The 10,079-nt window shown below is 43.4% G+C and overlaps 1 protein-coding gene across 1 annotated transcript in view; it reads right to left on the reverse strand.

The window, feature by feature from the left end:
• The window catches only part of ADAMTS20 (ADAM metallopeptidase with thrombospondin type 1 motif 20), a 199,093-nt gene that overhangs the window by 139,211 nt on the left and 49,803 nt on the right, over positions 1-10,079 (reverse strand). Inside the window, exon 4 of the mRNA XM_026648760.1 lies at positions 5,220-5,482. Coding sequence (XP_026504545.1) covers positions 5,220-5,482 — 263 coding nt within the window. The remainder of the gene's footprint in view (positions 1-5,219; positions 5,483-10,079) is intronic.

Genomic DNA, 10,079 nt, shown 5'->3' on the forward strand with positions numbered 1-10,079 from the left:
TGTTCGCCCGCAGGTGATGTTTGTCTTATCATTTTTCTGTGTGAGTTCATTCGAGAGTGTAGTGATTGTTCCATTTCACTCACATAGTTGTTGTTGGGGCATTTGATGCACTGGATAAGGTACATCACATGTTGTGACAAGCATGTGAAGGACCCATAAATCTTGAAAAGTGTATTGTGGGGTACTGATCATCATAGCAGTGGAGATATGTCCGCGAGTTTTGCATCTGTTGCTCTGGCAGTGTCTGGTGCTGCTTTGAGTTGGTGTGTTCTGGTCTATGGGGAGCTTGCTTTGGATGATGAGCTTGATGAGGTTATTTGAAGGCCAGAGGAGAAAGTTTGGGAAAGATTTCTTTTAGGATGTGGTCCCCTGAAAGAAATCTTTCCCAAATCCCAATATAAAAGTCAGCCTACATGGATCCCTTTGTAAGACCAGGGAATAACACAGCAGGGCCTGAGACACGCCATTGAAGTTAATGGAAGCTTTGCCACTGACTTTAGTGGGAGCAGAACCAAACTTTAAGAGACTAGTTTCACAACATGCCTCAAAACTTCACCAAATATTTTGCAGGAGATATTTTTTGCACATGCAAAACCTACATTTGCATAAGCAAACAGGCATTACTGCACATAAATCAGGTAGCTAGACCACAGTGCTCACTGGCTAAACCCATGGACCAGGGTGAAGCCACACTGAAAGCTTACCCTTCATATAGAAAAGTAACTGTGTGTGAGGGATCGCAGGTCTCAAATGCAGACCTATAAGTCTCCAAGCAGTGCCCAGACCACAACTGCCACCAGAAAGCTCTCCAGAACCATTAGGGATAGGTGCTAGCAGAACTCTAGCCCAACAGATGCTCTGCCTATGAAGCTCCTGATTGGAGCAGACATCTGGCCCTACCGATTGGACCACACTACCTGAGCCAGAAGGAGGCACAGGAAGTTGTCTAAGCAATTGAATGAACTCCTAATCAGCTGACATACAGGACCCAAAGCCCTGACTCTGGTTTGACCCTGGCATTATTACCTGACTCCAGTTTGATCCTTGATACTGCTACTGATTCTTATTTTGGCTTCACCTCCGGCACTGTTCCCTGGTTCCTGACTCTGACTTGACCCTGGGCATGGCTATCTGACTCCAGTCCTGACCCCCCCACTCTGGCCCCAACCCTTGGCATGATCCTGACCCTGTCTCTTGCTCTGACTCTGGCTTTGGTTGCTGGCTTCTGACCCTGACTCTGACCTCTAGGCCTGAACGCCAACACCCCTGTCCCTACACTGTGCCTCTTCAAGATGTGTTGTCTACATGTACATCCCATGTGCATTAGATTGGATTCTTTTGGCCAGAAGTGTCCATCGGAGCTGCACCTGTGCCCTAGATACCCTCACATCCTCCCTCCCCACACCACCCCAGTATAAAGGGGAGGCAGGCCCAACCATTTCTCAGTTCTTTCACCAATACCCAACCCCGATGTGGGAAGGAATATATAGTAGCAGGAAAGGAGGGCAGGTTGTCGCATCCATGTGGACAAAACATCTTAAAGAATGACATTTATTCTAAAGTACTTAAGTAACCATTCTTTTTTCTTCAAGTGATTTTCCACATGGATTCAACTCTTGGTGACTAACAAGTAGTTCTCTGATTGCTTGGAGATGGGTACTAAGAGTCCTGCCTAAACAATGATTGCAGGACAGCCCTACCAAAATGGGCATCCTATTTGGAAGCTTTGACCAAAAGATTAGTCTCACAAATGTGAGGACCAAGCTTCATGTATCTGCCTTACAAATCTCAGGAATAGAGGCATTCTTCAAATACACAGAGGTTGCCTGACCTCTGGTAGAATGAGATCTAATGTGTCCAAGTGGATCCAACTTGGGCAGCTCATAACACGTCCATATGTAGTTGGACACCCATTCTGATAGATTTCTGTGAAGATACTGCCTGATACTTGACCCTATCAACAAAGGCCACAAAGACCCAGATCTTCAAAGGTATTTAGGCTCCTAACTTCCACTGAAATCAATGGAAGTTAAAAATCTAGATACCTCTAAGGATCTAGGCCAGTCTAGGTGTGTTTCTAAATAATTTTGTCTTGGTAAGGTAGTATGACAATGTCTTTACCATGTCAAGTGTATGAAGTTTAGCTTCCGCTGGGATTGGGTGAGGCTTGGGGAAGAAAACGGGGAGATGAATAAACTGGTTCCTATGGAACTAAAACTACTTTTGGCAGGAACTTGAGGTGAGGCCCGAGAGTAACTCTAACCTTCTGAAATACTGTATAAGGGGGATCCATCATATGGGGATGAACCTCTCCCCTCCCCACCTTTGAGCTGATGTGATCGCTACTAAAAAGGTAGTCTTCATTGATAGGTAGTAAAGGGAAGATGTTATTAAGGGTTCAAAGGGGAGACCCATCAATCCTGTTCATATCATAGGGGTCCCAAGAGGGAGGGAGCTACTGAACTGCAGAAAAAATATAACTGAGGCCCTTAAGAAATCCAGTCACTGTAGGGTGAGAAAATACAGTGTGCTCCTGGATAAGAGGGTAATGTGCAACTATTGCTGCTAGTTCCCTTATGGAACTAATAGAAAGCCCAAACTGTTGCAGGACTAGTAAATAGCCCAATATCAATGAAATAGGGGTTGTCAAGGGAGACAGCTGGTGCCAAGATGTCCAAATATATAAAGCTAAGTGAGAGAGGTTTCTATCAGTCTAGTTGAGGATTTCCCACTTTGGAACAGAATGTTCTGAACTTCAGCTGAACAGCTTCTTTTGGTGGATATCATCCAGTCAGCAGCCAAGCTGTCAGATGTAACAATGCTGGGTCTACATGTAGGATCTCACCATTGTTCTGTGAGATTGTATCAGGTAGAGGAGGTAAAGTGATCAGAGGCTGCATTGAGAGGTTCACTAGATCTGAATACCAGAACTGCCTGGGGCCCAGACCAGGACCAGCATGATCATTATCTCTGCCTCTTGACTCAGATTCTTGGTATCACCAGACCTCAGTCCCAATATCGAGGTGATGAAAAAGACAACTGATCTAGATGGGGCTCCTGAACTGGAGCCCCATCTAGATCAGCAAACTTGGCATAATTGTTCTGGTCTGTGAGAAATAATTCCATTGATGGCTATCTCCATTTGCAAAGGATGCTCTTCAGCACTGGGTCCTTGAGCAACCATTCATGGTTGTCTGAATTGTCTGTTGTGGTGATCTGCTAGTGAGTCCTGTACACATGGAAGATGCAAGGCCAGTGGCATGATCCAGTAATGAATGAACAAATCTAGAGCCAAATGGCTTTCTGATAGAGTGGAGATGACCTGCTTCCTCCCTGTCCGTTGACATATAGCATAGTTGTGGTGTTGGACTGTGTCCATCATGTCCATGTGATGACTGCTGTGTAGATACATTGATTTCAACCACCCTTGTCTGGTGCACAGGTGAAGTCTGGCAAACTGTATCACATAGGTGCATGAGGCCATATGTCCATGCGCCTGAGGCATATTCTCACTGATGTCCTTGGCTGAGTTTGAAGTTTGTTGAGGAGGTTCCATCTTAAGGAAGACAGGCTCTCACTTACCTGGAATCTAACACAGCTCCTATGAACTCTATGTTTTGAGTCAGAGAAAATGTGGATTTTTCTCTATTGACTTTGAGGCTCAGAGTGATGAGTAGCTTTAATGTTATTTGGTCACCTATTGGGGTGATCTTCCTCAGATGAACTAGTCATCTAGGTATAGACAGAACTGAATCCCTTCTTTCCTTAAATGAGCTGGATAAAACAGCCTTTGTTGAAAATTTCCAGGACCCAGTGGCCCAATGTCATCTGAGTCTAGGCTTCCAAAAAGTAAGAGTTAGTTGATGAAGGGGAGTGAAAGGAAGTGAACCTTCAGAGGTTGTCAGGCTCTTGACACCAGTGTAAAACCTGCTTCCCAGTAGAGGATGCAGACTATGCAGCAACAAAAGAAGAGGTGGAGGGTCATTGTCAGTGGAACCTCTCTGTCTTGACAGCTCGGAGGCTGACAATATACTGTGCAGAGGGACACCGACTGAAGAAAGCCTGTGGTCTTACTTGCTTCCTTCTTGGGACTGGAATGGAGCTTTGCCAATTTACGCCAGCTGAGGATCTGGGTACAGTATTTAATTTTGAACATTTGCCTATTTTTATTTAAGCCTTATCTGACACCCTGATGTCACTCACAGATCTCTTTTTATCCAATCTGAATGCTCAGCATCAGCTGGTTTTCCTTCAGTGCAAATGGGTTGAGTATGCTAAGGACCAAATTCTTTCATTAAGGGACATACTAGAGTAGGCTGTAGGAGGAATTCAATGTCTCTCAGATCTCAGTTCTATGGTGTGCAACCACTGCACCATTCCTTCAAAAGTAGCAGCATGTGCTTCTGTCTGCAGCTAACCAGAGGGTCAGTGTGCAGGAGAGGAGGAGGAGGACCAGAACCAAGCCTCCACCTCCTCCTCATCCCTTTTGTGATGACGAGCACATACGAGACACTATCCCTAAGCTGCTCTAGCATTTGGGTCTTCTCTTCCTTCCAGATCCTCAGCTGGTGTTAATTATGTATTACTATTATTAATTATTATTATTATTATTACTTTTGTTTATTACCATAGTGCCTCAGAACCTTAGTCAACATGAACCAGGACCCTATTGTGCTAAGCGCTGTACAAACACAGAACGAAAATCACAGTCCCTGACCCAAACAGATTACAATCGAAGTAGCTCCATTAGCTGAAGCCAACTGAGAATCTGATTATTATTTTGAAAATGCTTGTAGCACAAATATAAAATAACCTGAGCATTTTATTTCACAACAGCTACATGGTCTTACAAAAGCTACATGTTCTTACAACAGCTACAAAAACTGCACCGCTGTGTAAATTTATTCATTTTACTTTAATATTACAGTGAATTATTATGTATTACTAATTTTTTTAATGTTTTATCAAATCAACGGCTAGATTTTACCACATTCACTTATGGTAAGTAGCACCTTACTGCACCAAAGTCAACAGAGCTACCAGCTAAGGTTCTGGCCCCGATCTTCTATATTTACAGAAGTTCCTTGTTTCAATACAGAATGCCATCTGCCTGGATACAGATGCTCCAGTAAATTTAAAGGGTATATAATTTTACAGGGAAAATACCAGTACAGTAATAAATTCACTTACTATTGGCAACATCATTTAGATTTACTTACTATTGACATAAGTGTTAATATATAGTGCTGCAAGCTCCGTCCATGGTGACGAACCATTTTGGTATCAGCTGTAACCATCACCTCTACATATCTTGGATAGGAAAGAAAACGTTTTTTCCGGGAATGTGGATTTCTTCTATCAACCTCTATTGATAGATTTTTAAAAGCATACTCTAAAACTGTGGCCTTCTGTAAAATATTTAGGTCTTCATTTAAACTGCCGTAGTCTGGAAATGGTAACGTGATTTTCTTCATCTCTTTTTCTGTAAGATAAAAAAAAACACTTACTATAACATGCAGTTTCTAAACTTAAAGAGAGTAAGGAGAAAGACTGCACAAAATAAAGTGAGAAAGCTGTAATATTTACAATCTGCTTCCAAAATGAATCAATGTAAGCATAAAACATTAGATAGGGAAGCCTGAAACAGGAATGTCAAACTGGATATTTACAGTACACTATTATACAGCTGTCCCATATTTGGTGTCATTGTAAGAAATGACATTGATACTCAGTCCCTGGAAAAATCATGGAGCAGGTCCTCAAGGAATCAATTATGAAACACTTAGAGGAGAGGAAAGTGATCAGGAACAGTCAGCATGGATTCACCAAGGGGAAGTCGTGCCTGACTAACCTAATTGCCTTCTATGATGAGATAACTGGCTCTGTGGATGAGGGGAAAGCAGTGGATGTGTTATTCCTTGACTTTAGCAAAGCTTTTGATACGGTCTCCCACAGTATTCTTGCTGCCAAGTTAAAGAAGTATGGGCTGGATGAATGGACTGTAAGGTGGATAGAAAGCTGGCTAGATCGTCGGGCTCAACGGGTAGTGATCAATGGCTCCATGTCTAGTTGGCAGCCAGTTTCAAGCGGAGTGCCCCAAGGGTCGGTCCTGGGGCCGGTTTTGTTTAATATCTTTATTAATGATCTGGAGGATGGTGTGGACTGTGCTCTCAGCAAGTTTGCCGATGACACTAAACTAGGAGGCGTGGTAGATACACTAGAGGGTAGGGATCGGATACAGAGGGACCTAGACAAATTAGAGGATTGGGCCAAAAGAAACCTGATGAGGTTCAACAAGGACAAGTGCAGAGTCCTGCACTTAGGACGGAAGAATCCCATGCACAGCTACAGACTAGGGACCGAATGGCTAGGTAGCAGTTCTGCAGAAAAGGACCTAGGGGTCACAGTGGATGAGAAGCTGGATATGAGTCAACAGTGTGCTCTTGTTGCCAAGAAGGCTAACGGCATGTTGGGCTGTATAAGTAGGGGCATTGCCAGCAGATTGAGGGACGTGATCGTTCCCCTTTATTCGACATTGGTGAGGCCTCATCTGGAGTCCTGTGTCCAGTTTTGGGCCCCACACTACAAGAAGGATGTGGAAAAATTGGAAAGAGTCCAGCGGAGGGCAACAAAAATGATTAGGGGTCTGGAGCGCATGACCTATGAGGAGAGGCTGAGGGAACTGGGATTGTTTAGTCTCCAGAAGAGAAGAATGAGGGGAGATTTGATAGCAGCCTTCAACTACCTGAAGGGGGGTTCCAAAGAGGATGGAACTCGGCTGTTCTCAATGGTGGCAGATGACAGAACAAGGAGCAATGGTCTCAAGTTGCAGTGGGGGCGGTCTAGGTTGGATATTAGGAAACACTATTTCACTAGGAGGGTGGTGAAGCACTGGAATGCGTTACCTAGGGAGGTGGTGGAGTCTCCTTCCTTGGAGGTTTTTAAGGCCCGGCTTGACAAAGCCCTGGCTGGGATGATTTAGTTGGGAATTGGTCCTGCTTTGAGCAGGGGGTTGGACTAGATGACCTCCTGAGGTCCCTTCCAACCCTGATATTCTATGATTCTATGATTCTACCCTAGTGCCTAAGTGCCCTAGTCAATGTGGACCAGGACCCTATTGTGCTAGGTGCTGTACAAACACAGAGCAAAAACATCATTCTTGTCCCAAACAGGGGAAAGAGACATATTATATACCTTTTAGAATGCAAATCATTTTAAAATTCAAACTGACAAGCTGGAAGGACAAGAGCAGTGTGATGTCCACCAGTTTAAGGGGGAAAATCTGATACAATGCAGTTGTAGACAAGACAACAACTCATTGTAATAGCTACACTCACCATCAAGGCTTACAACGAACATAGACAAATAACACATAAAAGAAAGATCTCAGAACTGCTACCCAAGTGCTGTCTCTGCCCAGACTCTGGCTGCACATGTTCAAAGGGGTTCTGCAAGGACGCAGATTAATTGCATTAAATGTATGTGAAGGAGTCAAAGAAGCAAGAATTTGACACATAGAGGAGGAAGAAAGAGAGGACAAAGAAATAAACAATCAAGGGCCAGGTTGTGGAGCCTTCCCCGTTTGTGCTCCTCGACCACAAGGCCTGCTCCAAGCTAACGCCACTAGTCTCATCTAGGGAAGTAGGAAAGACAGAGTGAAGTTGGGGCCATTGCCCTTCCCTTTCTGCCCCCCTCAGCCAACTAACCTAAGCTAGCACAGGGAGGAGGAACTCATGATCTATACTTTCAAAGGGTCATGAAACTGTAGTGCCACTGCAGCACATAGCTAGCCACAGCCAGAATTCCTTCCGACGTGCCTGTGGCACCAATCCCCCCCACCCCCCAATGTTCTTTAGCCCATAATATGATCGGAATAATTTTGATGCTATAGCACAAAACAAAAAGTTATCACTACAGTAATTGAAACGTTAAGCATAGAAAGGTTTTATGCATGCATAAGTGCTGCTTTTCATATATATTTCATAAGCTTTATTAAATGTCAAAATGAGCAGTGTATTTTCATGACAAAAAAGGGCATTTATCATCTAGTGAGCAAATAACATACACATTTAAAACATTTACAATCTATGTTTACCAAATATTCAAACAACTCAGAAGAAACTATTCTGTACAATCAAATAAATAACACAACTTTAGATAAATAAAAATGTATAATACATTAGCAATAATGTTGCTTACGTTTGTGTTTACCTGAAAGACTGGAAAGCTACCAGTTCTGGTCTCTTCAGGTAAATAATGTATGTTTTTGGGGTCGAACAGTTTTATAGTCTTCCATGAAAGGGATGGGATTGTTTTTCTTTAAAATAAAACAGGGACATTAAATACAAAAAATTACATTTAAATAGTAAAATTGTGACACAAACCAACAAAAGCCAGGAAGTGTATAAACAAGGCTGACACTGAAGAGTTAACTCAGGTCATTACAGGGATTTTGTTTTGTTTACACTTTTATGTCCTTACTGTCATGTAAACATAATTTTTTGTATTTAATTAATTAAGGGCCTGAATTCTTTGTGCACCCAAACCCCCTAGTCCCAATTTGAGGAGACATACCCGTGCTAGCTCTGATAGAGCACAGCCTTAGCGGCACAAGCTCTAGGAGGGGCATGCCACCCTGACTATGTCCCTAGAGTCTCCGATGGGTACATGCGCAGGGCACCTAGCCCTTCCATCACTTGTGCCGCCAGGGCTACCCACTATTTTTAGCACACTAGCTTGATCAGTGCTAGGGCAGGTATATCTCCTCAAACTGGGGATTACACCCCCAGCTTGAAGTTCAGACATACCCTAAGACACCCGACTCCCTATACAATATATGGGGAGAGTTAGGCCTCAGAGAATGGGATCCACAAAAGCCAGCACACTGACCAAGGAGCCACCTAAACTAGCCAGTAGAAAATACTGAAGAGAGGAACTTGGCCTAAGCCTTGCCTCCATTCTTATGAAAAACTTTTTTATTTTAAACTGGAGACATACAGTTATGATGTGGGATATTTAGTCACAGCTGCACATTTATAAATGTTCATGAAAAAATGTAATGAAAACAAAGGGGATCAGATTTTGATCTCATTTATGCTCATACTAATTCATATCCATTCACTAACAATATTGCTCTTTATGATTTCAAAGTTCTCATAGTTTTCACTGGCGGGGGCATTTCAAGGAATTGTTCAGTAGTGCTATGTCATACAATGCTACTGAGTTACAATTCAAGAAAAATAGTGGATATATTTGTGACAGATATGGCAATTTCCTGCAATATCTTTTGGAGATCTTATTGTATTAAGTTTATGTATCATTGGGGGCAGGAATTGAATGTAATTCCGTGGGAGAAGGTAACCACAGTCCTCCAGGAGCTAAGAACAGTGGGGGGTGATTAGGCAAATTCACTCAGACTGTAATATCTACAGAGCGGTACCACCTCCAGAGGAGGCTTGCCTGTACTAGTTCAGATTGGATTTTCAAGAGGCCAACAGACAAAGAAAGAACTTTTGGATAAATAGCCTGAGTTTAAACTGACTCGGGGATTTTTTTCTGATCCAGCAAACAGAACCTTCTGTCCACTGGGAGAGCTCCAATCCTTAGATGAGGTTGGAAGGACTGACACCAACCAAAGCCCTTATGGAGATGGGGGTTCTTTTATGGTTTTTAATACATTTTCTCTGTAATACTTCTACCTTAAGAATAAATGCTCTTGCTTAGAAAAAAACTGCATGGTAACTTAAAACTGTGGGCAATTACTCTGTTTATAGCCTCTGAGGAGAAAAGCAAAACAGGCCTGCTTAAGAAGTCTGACCTGCTGGAGAATTCACACTGTAGGCAGGGAATAGTACAGCTTAGGGTTACCATTCGTCCGGATTCTGACGGACATGTCCGGCTTTTCTGAATTAAAAATAGCGTCCGGGGGGAATTTGTAAATGTCCGGATTTCCCCCCCATGCAGAGTGCGCACGGCTGACAGTGCAGCCGGCCGGATCGTGCCACTCGCACGGGGCTCTAGAGCCCCTCCTCCGCTTCCCCCTCCACTCCCCTGCAACTTGAGATCACTCCCCTCCTCTC

Source organism: Terrapene carolina, unplaced genomic scaffold, assembly GCF_002925995.2.
Source record: "Terrapene carolina triunguis isolate 2854851 unplaced genomic scaffold, T_m_triunguis-2.0 Scaffold68, whole genome shotgun sequence".
Lineage (NCBI taxonomy): Eukaryota > Metazoa > Chordata > Testudines > Emydidae > Terrapene > Terrapene triunguis.